We start from the raw sequence: 22,245 nt of genomic DNA on the forward strand, positions 1-22,245 counted from the left end.
CTTGAGTGTAAAAAGTGTAGTGAATAAATAAATACATACAAATAAATTCAAAATTGTTAACAAGCATTGGGGAAAAACAAGGTTTGCTTTATTGTATTTCTAGCATGATTCTTTTACAGTTAAAATGACAACACAGACATAATTTACATGGCTTTCTTATGCTTGTAAAATCTTAAGCAACACAAGTAATGTACTGTCATTTTCATCTTTGCATCATGTTTTTCTTGCTGTTTTTTTCTGGTTTCAAAATAATGATGTAGCACTTTGGAGCAAAAATGTAAAATGGAGTTCTATCTGTATGTAAGCCCCAGTGTAATCAACACTTGATAGGTTGCCTGGGTGAGAGTGTCTAATTGTTGAAAGACCAGCAGACAATGACCCTAGCAAACAACACTGCTGATGTGTCCAGGTATATCACAAGATGTACTCTGTGTGTCTATGTGTTAACTAGCAATGAGGAAACAGTATTTCCTTTTTTTTATTACATTTCAAACATTAATCTTTAATAGGTAATGTGACAACACAGATACATTTAATTGAACTGGCTCTTCCATACATGGAAATTATTGAGCAACACATGTAATCACCTGTCATTTTCATCTTTGTATCATGTTTTTCTTGTTGTTTTTTTTGGGTTTCAGAATTATGATGTAGCACTTTGGAGCAAAAATGCAAAATAGGAGACCATAAGCTGAGGCTAAAATAGCAAATATATGAACTGCCACTGTATATTTCCCAGCTGTGCTCACATAAACTGGAATAAAGGTAATCCACACTGCAAAGAATATCAGCATGCTGAAGGTAATGAATTTTGCCTCGTTAAAATTGTCAGGCAGCTTCCGTGCCAAAAATGCCATTAAAAAGCACATGCAGGCCAAAATGCCAATGTATCCAAGAACACACCAGAAGCCAACCTCTGAACCAGTAACACACTCAATGATGATGGAAGCACTGTAATCTGTGTTGCTGCTGGCATGAGGTGGACTGGTGAGCATCCAGATCAGACAGATTATCACCTGAGTGGAGGGAAAAACAGGATGTTCATGTTTGATCAACACAGTTGAAAACATATTTATAGAGATGACTTAAGGAAAGTATTTCTACCTGAACAGCTGTTCCTAAAAGCACACTGGCTCTTTGCTGTTTGGGTCCAAACCACTTCATGACATTACTCCCTGGCAGTGTGGACCTAAAAGCCATTAGGACCACTGCTGTCTTGGCCAGCAGGCATGAAATGCAGAGGGCAAAACTGATCCCAAATGCAGGGTACCTGATACGGCAAAGCCAGTCTGAAGGCTTGCCAATGAACAACAGACCAACAAGGAAACAGACAGCAAGAAACACCAAGAGTAGGAAGCTCAATTCCATGTTGTTGGCCCGAACCAGTGGAGTGTCTTTGTATGTGAAGAATATGGCAAGGACGGAGAGAGAAATACATGCTCCAACAACAGATACAACACACAGCACAATACCCATCGACTCAAAGTAGGACAGGAACTCAATAGTCTTTGGGATGCAGTGATCTCTGACTTTATTGGGCCATGTGTCCTCTGAGCAGCGTGAGCACTCTAAAGAATCTGGAGACAGGGAGAGAGAACACCTTTTTAATTTAGAAAAGCCACATTTAGATGCATAATTGAGAAAGGGTGATAAAAGTCAGCACAACACACCAGTCTCATTACTAACTTCTCCCTCAGCACAGGGGACACAGTCAAAACAGCAGATAGGCTCCCCCTTTCTCCTGGAGATGCGGTAACCTGGAGGACAACTGTCGCTGCATACAGACCGGGAAGCCTGAGAGGCAAAATTCAGCCACTCAGAAAGACAAGACAATGTATATTCACAAGCGTCTCTACTTTGTCATACAATACTAGTACCTGCAGACTCTATTTCAGATACAGACTTTAAAGTGTAATTATCTCAGGTACACAATTACACAATTCACTCTATAAGCTATTACGATAATTATACTTAACTGCAAATTGTTATCACAATATTGGGTTATTGATGAGGCTTATGCTTGTATATGCAACTGAGTTCGAAAAGGTTATATTTGATTTTGATGTTTTCTTCTGCTAACAAAAAAGTATATTGCACACTGTTAAGATAATTCTAGCTGATGTGTTGATCAACAGTACATACAGCAGCCTAAGAGGTGAACAGGGTCTTAAGCCAGTTTGCAGAAAACACACCTGCTTCCCAACAGGCCACTGAATCACTGAGTCATTTATGACCAGGCTGCGTCCAGGTGAGGAAGCGTCATAGAAACCTACTTTTACCAAATGTAGTGATCCATCAGGCCTCCTTTGCCAGTTTAAGAGATCGTAATAAGCAATGGGGTCACCATTTTGATCAAAGTTTACTTTCTCACCCAGTACAGAAAAATTAACATGCTTCATGTAGTGCATTAGCTGAGAATGGAAGGCAAACAGGTTATGTAAACACTAACAACACTGTAGTTGACTTATTTCTTATTACTTGATAATAATATTTAAGCTGTAACTAGTCTCACCTGCCAAGGTTTAACAGTTTTCGGATCTGCACAGGCACCATTAAGAAAAGGCCCCTGTCCAATTAGGCAGTTACTCATATCCTGCAAGGCATGGGCCACCACATACACAGCCTTGTAGACATTATAGGACACTCTTAGCTGTGTCACATCATAATAAGGAGAGTAAACATCATTTAAATTCTCTGTCCCTTTACATGGCAATCTGTCGAGGTAGTTGTCGCCTCCATGTGAATGGTCATTCATTGACCCGTTCAATCGGCAGTTAAACAGCTCTTCCCAAAATTCTGTCAAGAAAGCTGATTCATGAATATTGGATGGTCTAAGTCCAGCGAGGTGTTGTTTGAGCCCTGGAATCACATCAGCTCTGCGGATGGCAAATCCTAGTGTTCCTGTCACCAGATCTCCAAATTTTTCCCAGAGAGAACTGGCAGTGGCCCAAGCTTCACTGGCGATCCACTGCAGGCCGGTAATATTACGACATCGGATCTCTCTCAGAATGACCTCCATCTCTAACGCATTACTGAAGTTAATGATGACCTTTGAAGAAGACATCTGTGAAATATAGGTACGAAATAATGAAAGTTAAACAGTTTTAAGAACTTTAATCAAGTGTTTGACCCCCAACTTTATGTGACTATGACTGACATTTAAACACCAATGATATGGATCATAGCACTAAATATTACTGCAGTAATGAACAGATATAGATTTATTTAAAGATAGATAGAATGTGTTCATGAACAAGCCAAAATTGTGCTTACATATAAATATAAAACTAACCAAAACAAAATAAAATGAGACTAAAATGGAAAATACATAAAGAAAGAAACAGAAACATGTTACATGACAATGCAACTGGTTGAAGAAATTCAGATTTAATTGTGTCTCCCAACTAAACCCTATGTCCTAGATGGTACAATATTATAACACATTACCACAAATTACAGTCTCAAATGGCTTCACATGGATATAATTGTATAAGCTTTACAAAGCTTGTATTTATTGTGTTTAAAATTTGTACTGACCCATCAGTACCTGAATAACATCCAGAAGCTCATCTAGAGCCTGCTGACTCAGTACTACAGGGTAGAAGTGAGTGTAGGCAGCACACACACCGTAAAGCACTGACTCTTGCAGGAAAAGCTGGATGGCAAAGCGAGCATAATCAGACTCTATGCCAATGACTCCCACCCAGGTCCAGCCAAAATAGCTCACCAGCTGGGCCAGGGCTTTGATCTGAAAGGCATCACTGGGCATGGTGCGCATGAATGTGGGGAACTCCCTTTGGTTACTCAGACAGCTGCAAGATGCAAAATAGCTCACCTGGTATTATGGAAAACAATGATTAACCTTCTGCACACTTTGGCTAAATGAAAGGCTGTTGGAGAAGCATCACATTTCACATAAAAAAAAAAATACTGCTGTCTTTAGTAGTACTCAGTGGTGCCGTTTTCCCTGCACTTCAAATGAAAAAGACTAATTCGGTGTGTAGTGACTTAATTGCTCACCTGTAAAAGATTAAAAGAAGTTCATACTGATTAAAAAATTGGTTATATTTTATACATTACTGAAAATACAAATGTGTCATTTTTTACACTCACAGGATGATACTAGTGAATTCACAGATTAAGCACTGAATACTTGAATTTCTGATCAACAGCAAATATATTTCATTCCTTTATAGTGAAAATTCTGTTCTGCTAAATTTGGCAAATTTGGTGATTTGACTTAATTGACGAATTGTGTGTTTTTCTACAGCTGGAGAACATTTCTTCTTTTTAAGCGAAAAAAATTATTTTAAAAAAGAAAACAATGGAGTATAAAAAAAAAAGCATTTTCAGAAAAGCAGAATGGGGCAGCTGCTCTTTACCCTGAAAAGTTGACCAGAAGTGTGGTTTTAACAGTACAGATATGAATAGCAACTGTGTGGCTCTTTATTAATGTAAAGAAACTGTGAAAGACTGATTTAACATGGCAAAAACATATTATTAACATGATCACAACAAAAGAGCACAGACTGTCAGGCAGTCTCACCAGAGGAATATGGAAAGAACCCAGGCTTCTTAGCACTGCCATCGACACCCCAGAAGTAGCATCTCCTATGATTACTGGGGACGCAGTATTTTGTGTAGCAGCACAGCCTAAATTAGAACTACTGTTTCTTCTGAGACCTTTGTCTCTGTTCACTCTAGTGCCTGTCTCTGGCTGTCCATTCACCAACAGCAAAGATGCTCTCAGTGAGACAGGTATGTCACTACTGCTGTCATAGATATGGAAACCCAGCTTGAGCTGTGGCAGGAGGTCCCTGCGCTGGTTGATCTCTTTGATTGCAAATGTCATGGTCTGCATCCAGCGTAAAGCACGAGAACTGAAACTGTACAGAAGTGAAAGCAGTTCATTACACAGCATTACTAAATGTATATTAAAATATCCATACACATATACAACAACCATAAAAAAACAAGTTACTATCAAATACATTTAAGTATTCACTCACTACTTATACGAGTTAGGTGTTGGTTTTGTTGTGTATGTCTGAAGAGAAGACACAGGGCTGTAGTGTAGAGGGAATAAGCCTCCTATAACTACATCTCCATCTTCATACAGACTGTTTTTCTCCTCTTCCCCCAAGAAAACACAGTTATCCAGAGCAGCAGCTGAGCCAGGTTTGCCCCAGAAGAGACCGAGGAATATGAGAAGCTCTGGCACCACCATGGCTGGTCCAGGACTGAAGGAACACTCCAGCTCACAAAGCTTAAATATTTCAATGGCAGGATTATCAGAGGCAGCTGCCCTTTTTGGTACCATTCAATTGTTTTAAGTATTTCAGGATGCAAGTAATTTATACATAGTTAGCACACGTAAATCTGATGGGACTGCCCACATACGGTAGTTGTGACATCATTAAAGTTAACACTTTATGTTCCTGGGGTGGGGTTAATACAGTAGTCTAAGTTTTTTTCAAAAAAGAGCAGTGACTTTCATCTCAACAAATATGCCGAAATAAGCCACTGAGAGGTGAATGACGTGTTCTGGGTTAAAAATAAACCAATGTCTAGTGTGCTGTATATGTTTGGATTCAGTGATCCTTTGATTAATAATTTGACAAACACATGCTTACCCTAGCGTAGGTAGAGAGTGGAATTGTCCATATTAAACCACAATGATTTGTGTGTGTGTGTGTGTGTGTGTGTGTGTATGTGTACTTGTACATGCTACACAGTGACCAGCAAAAAACCTATTTTAGCAACAGAGTGAGGACATTTTTTCAAAGTGAGGACATTTTGGCTGGTCTGCACTTTTTCAAAGGTCTGTTTGAGGGTTAAGACTTGGTTTTAGGGTCCCGGTTAGAATTAATGTTAGGTTTGGGTTAAGCATTTAATTGTGATGGTTAAGCTTAGAGTACGGGGCTAGGGAATGCATTCTATCAATGAGGGCCTCAAAAAAATAGAAGTACAAAACTGTGTGCGTGTGTTAATCAATCAATCAATCAAACTTTATTTATATAGCACTTACAAAGTGCAACACAAAGTGCTTTACACAAGAAAGGAAGCCAATGCAGATACTTTAAAATTGGCGTAATGCATTAGTGTCTCTGTGTTGGCTTGAGAAAGAAACTGCTGCAAAATTCAGTTTTGGCTATACTTCTAATATGTGATTCAAAAGTAAGATTCGAATCAAATATAACTTCAAGGTTTTCACCTGTTGACAGGGTTTTCGTGCCAGTTATTGCAGTTTTGTGTTGAGTTTCTCTCTCCGAGCTCCATGAACAATAACTAAGACCTCGGTTTTGTCCTGGTTGAGTTGAAGAAGGTTTTCTGCCATCCAGGACTTGATATCTAAAATACAGTTAAAATTTTTAAAATATAAGATAAAAAGTTAAATGGCATGATATCAAAAACATGGTTTTGAGGAATATTCGGAATATGAAATGACAAAGACAAACAACTTTTCATTGCAAAGATACTGCAAAAAAAAAATAAATAAATAAAAAAAAATCCTCACTGTGTAATTTTTGACCCTTATGCATCATAAGAGTACTTTCAGTGGGAGACTCATACCACCAAAATGTACCACTGAACGCCACAGGAAATCATTCCTGCCTGTGGCCATCAAACTGTACAAATGCTCCCTCTGAGGGGCCCTTAGACCATTTCACCCACTGTCAGCAACCTAACCAGTAAATTATTATTTATTCCACAGTTCACTGCTGACTTATTACAATAATATGTGCAGTAACTAACAGTGTTATTACTCTGTGCATTAATTTAACATTTACCTTTACTGCATATATTCTGTTTATTATCTATTTTTGCCACTGTGTATGTGTATATTTGATGTTTGTTAATATATATATTTTGCACTATACAATTTATCTTTCTACTCTTGTAAGGAGCACCTGTAACGGCAACAATATCCCCCCGGGGATCAATAAAGTATCTCTGATTCTGATTCTGATTCTGATCTACAGCAGGCCTATTTAATTAGCAGCCCTCTGGCCACATGCAGCCCAGAATCTACCTCTGAGTGGCCCGGGCAGGGATTAGTAACGAGACCCTGTATTAAACGGCCCGGGGCTAATTTAATCAAGACCCCAATATAATAATAAGCTCCACCGTATTGGCTCTTATCCTTACTTTTTAAAGTTTTGGTTTCATGTATCATCATGAGTCTCTCTCCTGCTCTCTGCATGTCAGGGCTGACCTCCTCCTCACAGCACACACACTCAGACACAACACAACAAAGTGAGGTCAGACAACAGCAGAGAGGCCACGGTGCAGATTAAGTGCATTAAAACTCTGCCAGTTAAAAGCCAGTACTTAATCGATACATGTATTCAGCATGTAGAAAGCCATATTTCAGTCTGCACTGTCTGCAGTCTCTCATTCACCTCTATTATGGTTTACAATCGTGGTCTACACAAGCACATCGCGCTAGCGGGGCAAACTAAAATGAAAGCTATCTGTATGTAGTCTAACACTTTATCTGAAAATGTACCTGAGGCAGTTGACCTGCAGACAGTGAGTCTCCTCAGTTGAGGGGGGACAGAGAGCAGGATGAATGATTGATACTGATGTTTGTGTTCTTAATGCTTAGATAACCATACTTTTTTCACTCAGTATTGTGATAACAGCAGGGATATTTATTTTATTGACATGTTAGATTTGTTTCCAGTGAGATATTATTGAGTTTATATTGTGAGTTCGTTATTGTAAACATGACTGTTACTGCCATTGACTGTATAAAATGATATCCTGTGTATCTGAAGCAAAAACGTCAGGAGGTGAGGTGTGTGCATGTGTGTGTGTGGAAGAGAGGGGAGGGAGGGAGTGCTGGTAGAGAGAAAGAGTGTGTTATTAGTTACTGTTATATATAAGAGAGAGAGAGAGAGAGAGAGAGAGAGAGAGAAAGAGAAAGAGAAAGATAGATACATATATACATACATGCTAAAAAAAGTCAATAGGTTGCTCATGACTCATCGAAATTTTCTGGTTTTAAAATCCACCCCAATTGAATTTGGAATTGAATAACCCTGATCTACAGGTCAAACCAACAGGGACATTGAGAGCTGTATTTACAAATGCATTACACTCTCCATCTACTTATACTCAAACTCAAAATAATTGCAAAGGGTGTCTGCAAACACACACACACACATACACACACACATTCTTGTACTTACATTCTTGACATATTGCATTCCCTAGTCACAAACCCTAATCTTGACCAACACAACTAAATGCCTAACCCTAACCTAAACCTAATTGTAACGTGAAACTTCTAAAGTAGTGAGGATTAACCAGAATGTCCTCAGTTTTAAATGTGTCCTCACTTTCCAAAAATGTCCCCACTTTGTTGGTAAAATATGTGTTTTCGTCCTCACATGTACAAGCAGTCACACACACACACATACACACATCATTGCAGTTAATATGGACAATTCTGCTTTCTATCTATTCTAGGGTAAGCATGAGTATATCAAATTGTGAATAAATGCATCCCCAAATCTACAGCACACTAGACGTTAGCTTATTTATAACGTGTAACGTGTTCGAAACCAGTTCACCCCAATCACCCCTAATTTAGGCATATTTGTTTTATTGAAAGACTGTTTTTGTTGTTGTTATGTTTTTCATTCATTCATTCATCCTCTTGACGGTCACGGGGGGGCTGGAGCCTATCCCAGCTGACATCGGGCGAGAGGCAGGGTACACCCTGGACAGGTCGCCAGACTATCACAGGGCTGACACATAGAGACAAACAACCATTCACGCTCACATTCACACCTACGGACAATTTAGAGTTATCAATTAACCTAGTCCCCAATCTGCATGTCTTTGGACTGTGGGAGGAAGCCGGAGTGCCCGGAGAGAACCCACGCTGACACGGGGAGAACATGCAAACTCCACACAGAAGGGCTCCCCATCTCCACCTGGGATCGAACCAGCAAACCCTCTTGCTGTGAGGCGAGAGTGCTAACCACCACACCACCGTGCCACCCGTTGTTATGTTTTTTTTGTTTTTTTTTTTTCATCTAGACTACTGTATTAACCCCTCCCCAGGAACATAAAGTGTTAACTTTAATGATGTCACAACTACTGTATGTGGGCAGTCCCCTCAGATTAATGTGTGCCAACTACAGTATATAAATAACTTGTGTCCTGAAATATCATAATTCTTTGTATGTGATGAAAAAGGGCAGCTGCCCTTGATTATCCTGCCATTGAAATATTTAAGCTTTGTGAGCTGGAGTGTTCCTTCAGTCCTGGACCAGCCATGGTGGTGCCAGCTACAGAGCTTCTCATATTCCTCGGTCTCTTCTGGGGCAAACCTGGCTCATTTGCTGCTCTGGATAACTGTGTTTTCTTGGGGGAAGAGGAGAAAAACAGTCTGTATGAAGATGGAGATGTAGTTATAGGAGGCTTATTCCCTCTACACTACAGCCCTGTGTCTTCTCTTCACACATACACAACAAAACCAGCGCCTAATACGTATAAGGAGTGAGTGAATATTTGTATGTATTTAATAGTAACTGGCTTGTGCAGTACACGGCAGATTGTATTTTTTTTCATTTATGTTTATTATGAATGTAAATATCTGTGTATTTTAATATAATTACATTGATGCTGTGTAATGGAGTGCTTTTCACTGTACAGTTTCAGTTCTCGTGCTTTACGCTGGATGCAAACCATGACTTTTGCAATCAAAGAGATCAACCAGCGCAGGGACCTCCTGCCACAGCTCAAGCTTGGTTTCCACATCCGTGACAGCTGTGGTGACAAACCTGTGGCTCTGAGAGCATCTTTTCTGTTGTTGAATGGACAGCCAGAGATTGACACTGGAGATGAAAGTGTGAACAGAGACAAAGGTCTAAAAAGAAACAGTACTTCTAATTTAGGCTGTGCTGCTGTACAAAGTACTGTGTCCCCAGTAATCATAGGGGGTGCTGCCTCTGGGGTGTCAGTAGCTCTGCTAAGAGGCCTGGGTTCTTTCCATATCCCCCTGGTGAGACTGCCTGACAGTCTGTGCTCTTTTGCTGTGATAATGTTAATAATACGTGTTTTTGCAATGTTAAATCAGTCTTTTAAGGGTTCTTTATATTAATTAAGTTCCACACAGTTGCTAATCATATCTGTACTTTTAAAACTACGTTTCTCATCGACTTTTCAGGGAAAAGAACTGCTGCCTAATTATGTCTTTCTAGTTCATTTAGCTTTCTCCAAACATAGAGAAACACATAATTTTTTTAGTTAATTTAAAATCACCAACTTTGGTTGACATTGTTTTCAATACACACAAATATATATATATATATATATATATATATATATATATATATATATATATATATATATATTAATTTTTTTACTGTTTATCAGACACTCAGATACAGTGCTTAATCTGTAAATTTACCAGTATCATGCTTAGAGTGTGAAAAAAATTACAAAGTTGTATTTTTAGTAATGTAAAAAACATGCCCAATTTTCAAACTCATTTTCAATTCTTGCAGCTGAGCAGTTAAGTCACTAGACTCCAAACTAGACTTTTTCATTTCAAGTGCAGGGAAAACTGCATCACTGAATGCTTATAATGACACTGGTATAGTTCAATGAAATCTGGTGCTTTCCCAACACCCCTTTCAGTGAGTCAAGTGTGCAGAAAGTTAATCATTGTTTTCTATAACACCAGGTGAGCTATTTTGCATCTTGCAGCTGTCTGAGTAACCAAAGGGAGTTCCCCACATTCATGCGCACCATGCCCAGTGATGCCTTTCAGATTAAAGCCCTGGCCCAGCTGGTGAGCTATTTTGGCTGGACCTGGGTGGGAGTCATTGGCATGGAGTCTGATTATGCTCGCTTTGCCATCCAGCTTTTCCTGCAAGAGTCAGTGCAGTATGGTGTATGTACTGCCTACACTCACTTCTACCCTGTTGCATTACATCAGCAGGCTCTAAATGAGCTTTTGGATGTTATTCAGGTACTGATGGATCAATACAAATTTTATAAATATGCAATAAATTAGACCTTTGTCATCAAGGGCATAGCTGGGAGGTGTAGCTGGGAGACACAACTGAACCTGGGGTTTCTTCAACCAGTTGTATTGTTATATAATATGTATCTTTAGTTTTTTGAATTTCATTTAATTTAATTTATTTTATTTCATCTTATGTATGTGCAAGTTTGGCTTGTTCATATGTATATTTTATCCATCTTATCTATATAAATCTGTATCTGTTTATTACTGCAGTAATATTTAGTGCTGTGATCCATATTGAAGGTACATAAATGTCAATCATATTCACATAAAGTTGAGGAGGTCAGACACACATCACTGGATTAAAGTTCTTAAAACTGTTTAATTATTTTATTAAACATGAACTATACCTGTATTTCACAGATGTCTTCTTCGAAGGTCATCATTAACTTCAGTAGTGAGTCAGAGATGGAAGTCATTCTGAGAGAGATCCGACATTGGAATATAACCGGCCTGCAGTGGATCGCCAGTGAGGCATGGGCCAGTGCCAGTTCTCTCTGGGAAAATTTTGGAGATCTGCTGACAGGAACACTAGGATTTGCCATCCGCAGAGCTGATGTGATTCCAGGGCTCAAACAACACCTCGCTGGACTTAGACCATCCAATATTCATGAATCAGCTATCTTGACAGAATTTTGGGAAGAGCTGTTTAACTGCCGATTGAACGGGTCAATGAATGTCCACTCACATGGAGGCGACAACTACCTCGACAGATTGCCATGTAAAGGGACAGAGAATTTAAATGATGTTTACTCTCCTTATTATGATGTGACACAGCTAAGAGTGTCCTATAATGTCTACAAGGCTGTGTATGTGGTGGCCCATGCCTTGCAGGATATGAGTAACTGCAAAATTGGACAGGGGCCTTTTCTTAATGGTGCCTGTGCAGACCCAAAGACTGTTAAACCTTGGCAGGTGAGACTAGTTGTTTGAATATTAATTTCAATTAAATAAATGAACAAAAAAGGAAGGGCAGTGTAGTTTGTGTTTACATAACCAGTTTTTCTTCCTTCCTCAGCTAATGCACTACATGAAGCATGTTAATTTTTCTGTACTGGGGGAGAAAGTAAACTTTGATCAAAATGGTGACCCCATTGCTTATTATGATCTCTTGAACTGGCAAAAGAGGCCTGATGGATCACTACATTTGGTAAAAGTAGGTTTCTATGACGCTTCCTCACCTGGACGCAGCCTGCTCATAAATGACTCAGTGATCCAATGGCCTGTTGGGAAGCAGGTGTGTTTTCTGCAAACTGGCTTGAGACCATGTTCACCTCTTAGGCTGCTGTATGTACTGTTGATCAACACATCAGCAAATTTGTTCTTAATAGTGTGCAATATACTTTTTTGTTAAACAAGCAAAAGAAAATGTCAACTTAAAATATAACTTATTCAAACTGTTATGAATTGCATATGAGTGGTACAAGCATAAACCTCATCAATAACCCAATATTGTGATAACAATTCACAACGTAGTGTAATCATCGTAATAGGTAATAGCGTGAATTGTGTAATTGTGTAGCTGAGGTAACTGAACCTGAAAGTCTGTATCTGAAATAGAGTCTGCAGGTACTAGTATGGTATAACAAAGCAGATACACTTGTGAATATACACTGAAATCAGTCTCTTTCTGAGTGGCTGAATTTTGCCTCTCAGGCTTCCCGGTCTGTATGCAGCGACAGTTGTCCTCCAGGTTACCGCATCTCCAGGAGAAAGGGGGAGCCTATCTGCTGTTTTGACTGTGTCCCCTGTGCTGAGGGAGAAGTTAGTAATGAGACTGGTGTGTTGTGTACTGATTTTTATCGACCTTTATCAAGTGTTCTGTATCTAAATGTGGCTTTTCTAAATTAAAAAGGTGTTCTCTCTCCCTGTCTCCAGATTCTTTAGAGTGCTCACGCTGCTCAGAGGACACATGGCCCAATAAAGTCAGAGATCTCTGCATCCCAAAGACTATTGAGTTCTTGTCCTACTTTGAGTCGATGGGTATTGTGCTGTGTGTTGTATCTGTTGTTGGAGCATGTATTTGTCTCTCTGTCCTTGCCATATTCTTCACATACAAAGACACTCCACTGGTTCGGGCCAACAACATGGAATTGAGCTTCCTACTCTTGGTGTTTCTTGCTGTCTGTTTCCTTGTTGGCCTGTTGTTCATTGGCAAGCCTTCAGACTGGCTTTGCCGTATCAGGTACCCTGCATTTGGGATCAGTTTTGCCCTCTGCATTTCATGCCTGCTGGCCAAGACAGCAGTGGTCCTAATGGCTTTTAGGTCCACACTGCCAGGTAGTAATGTCATGAAGTGGTTTGGCCCCAAACAGCAGAGAGCCAGTGTGCTTTTAGGAACAGCTGTTCAGGTAGAAATACTTTCCTTAAGTCATCTCTATAAATATGTTTTCAACCATGTCAATTAAAAAGAAATATCCTGTTTTTCCCTCCACTCAGGTGATAATCTGTCTGATCTGGATGCTCACCAGTCCACCTCATGCCAACAAAAACACAGATTACAGTGCTTCCATCATCACTGAATGTGTTACTGGTTCAGAGGTTGGCTTCTGGTGTGTTCTTGGATACATTGGCATTTTGGCCTGCATGTGCTTTTTAATGGCATTTTTGGCACGGAAGCTACCTGACAATTTTAACGAGGCAAAATTCATTACCTTCAGCATGCTGATATTCTTTGCAGTGTGGATTACCTTTATTCCAGTTTATGTGAGCACAGCTGGGAAATATACAGTGGCAGTTCATATTTTTGCTATTTTAGCCTCAGCTTATGGTCTCCTATTTTGCATTTTTGCTCCAAAGTGCTACATCATAATTCTGAAACCAGAAAAAAACAGCAAAAAAAACATGATGCAAAGATGAAAATGACAGTACATTAGATGTATTTCTTAAGAATTGACATTCATAAGAAAGCCTTGTCAAATATATATATATATATATATATATATACATATATATATATATATATATATATATATATATGTCTGTGTTGTCATTTTAACTGTAAACGAATCATGCTGGAGTTACAACAATAAAGCAACCTTTTTGAAATAGATTTTCCCAAGTTAACAATTTTTTTTAGTAGTTTGATGCCAGAGCATGAAAGTCCCTGCACTTATAAAAAAAAAAAATTATATTTGTATTATAGCACCTTGCGATTACTTTTAGCCTTTGAGAGCAAAGTTGCTCAGGTATGTATGAGATTTGCTATGCACATTCCTCTCACCATTTTTGAATAGGGGTGTCAAATGTTTTTTTTGTTTTTAATTGCGATTTATCACTGAATTTTAATAGTTAATGGTGAGTAATCAGCTTTTAAATTGCAGGTTTAAAATTCCATAATTCTGCATTTCAAATCAGTTTTGGAGGCCACATTAACAAGATAAAGCAACTCTTATCCAAGTATTTCGATTGGGAATCAAATGAATTAGAAGAAATATGATCTTGAATTTTAGATTTATTTTTTTAAAATAAATGCTGCACTGCTACAGCAGTGTGGTTGAAGACACAAGCACGCTATTACCCCTCAGGTCAACAGTATATGATGTGTTATATATCACCTGAAAGCTGAAACCTTTTAATTAATTTGAGATGCAGCTCTGCACTATGTCAAATTTTTCTAGTGATAAATCTGTAATAAACATTGCATGCAAAAAGTGCATAGTTTGTGCCCCAAATTGTAAGGGACTACCATATAGTAAAGGGTAGACTCGTAGGTACCCATAGAGCTAATTTTCAGTCAGATATTCCGAGGTGAAATGTCAAGGGACCTCTGTGAAAATGGCCATGCTGTTTTTCCCTCACGAAAATTTTGCCTAAATGTGGAATGTTATTTAGCCCCCTTCCTAAAAATCTAGTATCAAATGGTTGGTAATTGATTCCTTAGGTCTTCTAGTTTGATATGTTACCAGTATCATCACTCTAGCTTTAACAGTCACTCATCTATAGCCTTTGAAATACAGGCAGCGGGGAAAAATGCAGCACAAGACTAATGCAATTAAAAAAACATGAATGTGTTATCATCAGGTGTTCAAGATTAACACTAACAACTCTATTTTAAACATTTCATGTCGTTGAAATATGTCACGTCATGTTTCTGGTTTTATTAGCTCTACGCACCCAGAAGTCAGCCATTTTTAATTTTGTGCATTTTTCATATATTTTATGCACTTTCTTGAACTCCTCCTGGAGAGTTTATTGGATTCATTTCAAATCCAGGCTGTGTACAAAACATTTTCACTCCATCCTCGTCACATATCACAAAGTAGCTATGGGACGCAGTGTCAACTTCTGCCTGTTACATGCATGTTTTTCAAAATGCACTTCCATTTTCACAGGAAATGTACAGTTTGCATACAGTCTCTTTCAAAATTAACATACTACGCTAGTACAACAGTGCAAATTGACCTTTTTTGTCCTTCAACAATGACATACTTAGTTTTGTTTAGCCAACACACACACATGGTTGGATTTAGGCAACAAAAGCACGTGGGTAGGTTGGGAGAAAAAAAAAAAAAAAAAAAAACAGGGTTTGGTTTTATATTCATAAGGTTGGTGATTGTTGGACCATCCACCACCCATTACACTGCCCTGCTCAAACTTCTCACTCCCTTAACTTATGTTGTTTTCTGGCTGCCATTCCCCATTCCCCAAAGATGCCGTCGGGCACCATTACACAACGATGGCAACCAGCCACGTAACATGTGAAAGGACGGCTTTTTACATTGGTATCTGATGCGGAAGTCACTACCCAAGAGCCGGCATTCAACAACTTTGGAATGAGACAGGGTTGTTGTATAACCTTCTAAATAATGTGATACTACATTATGAAAAAAGTCAGCAGCTTGACTGATGGTGAAATACTGTAGATTATGTGTTAGCATGTTATTTTAGGCACCCTAAAGGGCTTGAACTGTACAAAACTCCTAGAGGATTTAACAGATCTATCTCAAATTTCTCTCACAATGCAAAATTGTAGAGCTTTTGTGTTTCTGGGGAATGGCAAGGGAGGCAATTTTGTGTCATGTTTTACCATGACACAGGAAGCTGTAGTAGCTCACCTTTATGAAGTCCAGTTAGCCTCAGATTTCACATGCTGGATAAGAGTCCAAACCTGAAGTTATTTACATGCCCATACTGACTCATAGCCACAGTGCCGCCTACTGAAAACAGGAAGTCAGCCTTATGTGACAAAGATCAATTGCTTTGCACTACAAAAAAAAAAAATAATACATGATGTGGTCTTCACATGATATACAAACATGAAGTATAATTAGTGTGTGCTCTCCAGCACCACATACTGGACACAAGAAGTGCTAGATAATCATATGTCATTTCCAATGGCATGCACTCCACACAGGAAATAACAGCTAAGCCGTGTGCACAGTGCTGTGGTTGCGGAAATGCATAGTAACTTCAGATTTAATTTTTAATTAAAGTTATTGTATAATGCCTTGTATTCCAGGGGTAAGTATACCCAAACCTTTATTACATATTGTAGATAAAGGAGATCACATCTCATCCATGGTTAAAATAGGTATTATTGATTTGTATTTATCATTTTAAGTTTTAAGGGCATTAGTTACAGGTTTTTGTTAATTTGTTTGTTTTTTTAATATGATGGCTAATTTACATCAGAAAGTGTCTAAACAAAGTAGTAATACAGTAGATTTTTGGTTTTGATCATGAAATTGTTAGAGACAAAGGAGAAGGCTTAAAAACATTTAGACAATATTAAAAAAAAACAGTCATGGGGTTTTTAAATGGGATAATGTTTAAATTTTAAAGCCACTTTTTAAGCCACTTAGGTTTTTGAATTAAAACACAAACATCAGAAACAGGCATTTGATTTTTGTTTATTGGCAAATATACTTTAGTCAAAACAATGAAGTGCTTGTATTTCTGTATAGTACTAAATGAGGAATTATTAATCATTTGTATGTATGTCAATTGCATATGTGCATTAAATTCATTATGGTTATCCCATGATCAATTTAGATTCTTATCATACAGATTTTACCCCCTCGTTTTACATGGTACATACACACAGTGAATATCCTCTGTTATGACACAATACACAATGCATGATATTACGTCATTTTATAATTTGCCATGTAAAATTACAATGATTCAGTATGCAACATGAAGTTGTCATCAGTTACTGGTAAATTATGCATTCAGTCATAATTATTAAAAACCAAATAACCATTTCCATCCCTGGTTTTTGACTACAGCACAGACCATCTTGTGCATCTTTAATGTCACACTGTATTGTTAACAGTAATTAATTAAAGTTCAGACTTTATAATAGAATCACTGTAACATATAAATGCTAAAGAATCTTGCTTTACTCATATACTGCTACTGATACGGTGCATTGTTTAAAAGGTATAAGTAAGTTTTTTTAATAGAGACGTCAAATTTTTTGGTTCAGTTTTTTTCCCATGACATGTTTCTTGGTATTTTTCTCTGGCTTGATCAATAAAATGTAACATTTAGGCGCAAAAATGCAAATTAATAAGCCAAATGCTGAAGACAAAATTGCAAATATTTCCACAGCTACGGTGAACTTCCCAGGAGAGCTGACGTATGCTGGGATAAAGGTTATCCAGACAGCACAAAATATCAGCATGCTGAATGTGATAAATTTGGCTTCATTGAAGTTATCGGGCAGCTTTCTTGCTAGAAATGCCAGGACCAGACATATTATTGCAAGGATCCCTATGTACCCCAGCACTGCATAGAAAGCAGCCTCAGAGCCTGTGTTACATTCCAAAACAATCTTCTTATTGCTGTATCTGAAAACCATGTCAGGGAAAGGTGGGCTTAACTTAAGCCACAACACACATATCACTACCTGAATCAAAGTGCAGGAGAAAACTATGATCCTTTGCTTTGCAGGACCAAACTTTACTGCAAATTTGTTGCCAGGAAATGTGGCTTTGAAAGCTGTAACAACAACAATAGTTTTGCCCAACACACAGGAAATACAAAGTGCAAATGTCACACCAAAAGCTGTGTGGCGCAGCATGCATGTCCAGACTGTGGGTCGGCCGATAAAAGTAAGGGGACAGAGAAAACACAAAAAAAGAGAAAATAACAAGAAGCAGCTAAGCTCAGAGTTGCTGGCTTTTATCACAGGAGTTTCTTTGTAGCAGATAAAGATCATCATCGTCGCCAGCGACAGGGAGGCCCCTAGCAGGGATACAAATGTGACAGCTATTCCCATCGGCTCGTGATACATCAGGAACTCAATTGTTTTAGGAATGCACTTGTCTTTTCTCTCATTGGACCAGTATTCCTGTGAACAGGGTGTGCAGTCTGCTGCACCTGTTGAATAGTAACAGGAAAAAAAGGTTCTGTGTCTTGACGTTACTTTTGCAGAATATCAAAATATACTTAGAAGGTACTGTTTGTAACTTTTTGCGTGTACTAATTTTTTTTTTTATTGCTAATGGGTGAATAATTATAATTGTAATATAATTTAAAAATTTGCGACCTCTCTCAACTTTCTGGATTTCCTCTAACAGCACGTGGACTTAATACGTAAAGGACTCTGGACAAATATTCTGGTAAAATCCAAATGATGTGATGTTTGTACGTGTTTCAGAGTGCCTCTCTTCAGCTACACTACAGTGCTAACAACGAGCAACACTAGCTAACTCAGCAAAGAAATACAGTCTGCTGATATCAAAAAAGGACCTACACCCAATACAACACAGTTAAAACACAGAGTTCACACATGCTGTGTTTTTGTTATATACCCTGCGGTCCCCTGTCCTCACCTCACCATCACTGGGACACTACTTCGCCAGTGGGAGAGACTTAAGCCCTGGTAGCAACTCAAAGGTAGCAAGCGCCTGTGACCCCTGGCACTGGATGGATGCACTGGCTGAAACTGAATTGGTCCATGTCTGGAGCTGCTGTCCACTCTTCTACTGGTGAATTAGTATCATAGTGGCAAGGAGTGAGGTACAGTGATTTCATTGAAGCCAATGGTCCAAATAATAACACTATTCTTAACATGACTGTAATTTATTTTCTAGCATACTATCAACATGATGCTGGTCAATCTCTGTCAAAACTGACTGCTGCCTGCATGTCACAGAACAATCAATGGTGTCATTAATAACAAGCATTATCTGAAAGTCATGTACAGGACCTATAAGTATGTTCGTTTAATATAGCATGCATGCTTATGATACCTGTTGAGTTGGCTATAGTTCCATCAGCACATGGGATACAGTCAAAACAGCAGGTGGGTTTTCCCTTCATTTGAGCTCTCCTGGTTCCCACTGGACAAACATTAGAGCACACTGACACTGGAACCTGAGGGGAAAAAAAAAAAGTTCAAACAATGTATTGCACAACTGGGCTCATATTCCAACAAAAAGTATTTTACCGTTTTCCCTGTCCTCCACACAATTTCTTCCTCCTGGATGCTGAGCTTATAATTACCATTAGCAGCTGAAGCAAAATGACCCAGTGTGACATGTTGCACCTGCCCATCTATCAGCTGCCAGTTAATAATGTCATAAGAAGCGGGAGGGTCACCATTGGCATCAAAAAACACATCATCTCCGAACTGATTCCTAAAATGTACCCTTTGTAGGTGATCTGTAACCTGTGAAAGGAATATGTTATTGAGTAGATATTTCTGTGTGTTCATATTGATCAGATAATTTTGATACAGATGCATTTATTGCTTATTTGCTGAAGGTATTGTAAATTTTACTTTCACTATTCCTTACCTCTTTGGGCCGAATTTCTGATATATTCAAACATGACCTAACTGTTTTTTCTGCAACTGGTTGGCAGAATACCAGCTGATGTAGGGCATATGCAATGGCATAAACTGCTTTATACACATTATAGGACACTCTAAGCTGTGTGACATTGAAGAACACATCCTGGGAATTCATTAATGTCTCATGGCCTGTGCATATTTCATTGGTTGCCTCTGTATCTGTGTGTTCCCCGGGTAAAACGGGTCTACAGCCGGCCATTATCTCCCAAAAATCCCTCACAAAGGCTGCACTTGGATCAGCATAAGGGCTTATGCCTGTAAGAGATTGTTTTAGATTTGGTATAGCCATCTTCTGCACCACAAATCCTAGAGCTCCACCAAAAGCTTGGTAGATTTCTGGTGTGGAGGGTCGAGATGCTGTTATCCAGGCCTCGCTGGCAATCCACTGAATTCCTGTAATGTTCTGTTTCACAATCTCTTTCATCAAAGGGTAAAAGTCACCCTCTGGAATAAAAGCAAGAATGACTTTGACGGTTGACTGCTTGATCATTTCAACAACATCCAGAATTTTATCCATAGTGTATGTACGTAGAATTGTCCCAACAAATGCAATACAAACCCCAAGCTTTTTAACCTCTTCAGTAAAAGCCAGAATCCCATTTCGCCCATAGTCATTGTCTGACTGTATGGCCCCAATCCACTGCCAGCCAAAGCGTTTGACCAATGCTGCCAAAGCTTTGGCCTGGAAGTAGTCGCTGGGGATTGTCCGAAAAAATGTAGGATATTTAGCTCTGTCACTGAGGCAGGCACATGTTGAGAAGTAACTTACCTATAAAAAGAACACCCAATCTGTCACAAACCAAGCATTATAAATGCGTCAAATATCACAGAACACTAATGCAATAAAACATATCATTCAATCTCTTACTATTGGCACTTGAAATGGTCCAAGAGTTCCAGCCACAGCTAAGGACTGAGATGATCCGGACTCTGCTATAAGTGCAGATATAGCTGGAGGACAAGGGGAGGTCAGTTCTAGCTCCTCTGGTCCACTAGCCAGTGTTAGTGCAGCACGTAAAGTGTTTGTAGGAGATGCACATGAGTTAAGGATCCTGTAGCCAAGAGATATGTTTGGCAGGAGAGCGGGATCTTTGTTGATTTCTTCAATTGCAAATATCATTACTTGGGTCCATCGAAAAGCTCTCAGGTCAAATCTAAAATAAGTTTTTGTTATTGAAATAGGTTGTTCAATTAAATAGCTGCTACTGTAAATCTATATACAATTGCAAGTTAGTAAGATAAGAGTGGCATGTATTAGAAGAATCAGACTTACCCTGCACACTTCACTCCAGGTGGCTCGCTCTCAAACGTAGAGGTACCGCTAATCTCTTTGTTAAAAACTGGGAAAATCCCCCCTATCATTATGTCTCCCCACTTGAACAAACTTGGCATGTCGAACCTACTGAACAATTCACAGCCAGAAACTGTGTATAGGCACAGAACAAACAGAGGAAAGATAGTAGCTATTTGCAGCTCATGCATGTTTGCTTGGTATCTTTTGATAGAATAGAGGACACAGCTCTTATAACTGTCGGAGACAGGTAGACCTGCTCTCTTCATAAAAGGCTGGTTTATTTCCCCTAGGGTACAGCAATCTTAGATGAGTAAGATTAGTAGAACAGGGGAAGGTGATTGCTACATTCAGGACACGCACTTTGTACACTATTATATACATAAGCACACATGACAATCAGACCCCCACTAAATGTACATGTACATTTTCACACCAGTCAAATGCCAATAATCTACAGGGCTCCGTTTAGCTTTGAAAATAACTTTATATCTTAATTATATATAAGAATTAGTGTAGCTGAAATTTTACATTTTGAAGGCTGTTAACTTAATGCAGGTCCAAGTAAGCTTTATGAAGTGCAGCATCACAAGTAGGTAAAACCTGCGAGTAGTGAATAATGTTGTGGAACAAGGGTACAGATATTTTAATTTTATTAATTTAGACTGAAAAAGTTACGAGGTTAGAGATTTACAATGAATGAATCACAAAGTACATACATACACCAGAGTTTTCCGCAGCCAATTAAAATGGTGTTTCATGACAATTACAAACATCCGTAGTACTTTCTATGAAGGTCAGGTCTATAATGCATTATGAGCACATTCATAAGACATTATAACGCATTTATAAGGCTTTATAAACATTGTTATAAATGTTAATAATCATGTATGACAACTTATAACAAGGTTTATAAAGTATTATAAGTGGTTACATAATGCATTATAAATTCAGCATTCATAATGCTTTATACTTCCATGCCAAAGTGATGACAGTGTTTGAAAGAAGAATCTGAAGTACTGGGTTACATAGCACATTATAACTATCATAACTTTAGCCAGTTACAAAGACTCAAAGAACTGCTCTGACATATAATAAATGCTT

The 22,245-nt window shown here is 38.6% G+C and overlaps 3 protein-coding genes across 3 annotated transcripts; 1 reads left to right on the forward strand and 2 right to left on the reverse strand.

Moving 5' to 3' along the window:
- Window positions 1-596: 596 nt before the first annotated feature.
- On the reverse strand, window positions 597-5,227 carry LOC117260255 (extracellular calcium-sensing receptor-like). The gene is made up of 8 exons (XM_033632207.2): window positions 5,010-5,227; window positions 4,547-4,886; window positions 3,548-3,835; window positions 2,513-3,064; window positions 2,193-2,411; window positions 1,671-1,794; window positions 1,105-1,577; window positions 597-1,016 (listed from the first exon to the last, which is right to left on the reverse strand). Exons 1-8 carry the CDS (start codon window positions 5,225-5,227, stop codon window positions 597-599), a joined length of 2,634 nt encoding a protein of 877 aa, XP_033488098.2.
- Window positions 5,228-9,289: 4,062 nt separating this feature from the next.
- On the forward strand, window positions 9,290-13,906 carry LOC117259895 (extracellular calcium-sensing receptor-like). Its single transcript, XM_078166797.1, has 9 exons — window positions 9,290-9,513; window positions 9,670-9,863; window positions 9,912-10,018; window positions 10,703-10,990; window positions 11,411-11,962; window positions 12,066-12,284; window positions 12,704-12,827; window positions 12,926-13,398; window positions 13,487-13,906. The coding sequence occupies exons 1-9, from the start codon at window positions 9,290-9,292 to the stop codon at window positions 13,904-13,906; spliced, it is 2,601 nt and encodes an 866-aa protein (XP_078022923.1).
- Window positions 13,907-17,459: 3,553 nt separating this feature from the next.
- Window positions 17,460-21,212, reverse strand: olfcn1 (olfactory receptor C family, n1). Its single transcript, XM_033631680.2, has 6 exons — window positions 21,124-21,212; window positions 20,719-21,004; window positions 19,795-20,619; window positions 19,446-19,667; window positions 19,249-19,372; window positions 17,460-18,373 (listed from the first exon to the last, which is right to left on the reverse strand). The coding sequence occupies exons 1-6, from the start codon at window positions 21,210-21,212 to the stop codon at window positions 17,460-17,462; spliced, it is 2,460 nt and encodes an 819-aa protein (XP_033487571.2).
- Window positions 21,213-22,245: the final 1,033 nt, after the last annotated feature.

This window comes from Epinephelus lanceolatus, chromosome 4 (assembly GCF_041903045.1).
Source record: "Epinephelus lanceolatus isolate andai-2023 chromosome 4, ASM4190304v1, whole genome shotgun sequence".
Classification (NCBI taxonomy): Eukaryota; Metazoa; Chordata; class Actinopteri; order Perciformes; family Serranidae; genus Epinephelus; species Epinephelus lanceolatus.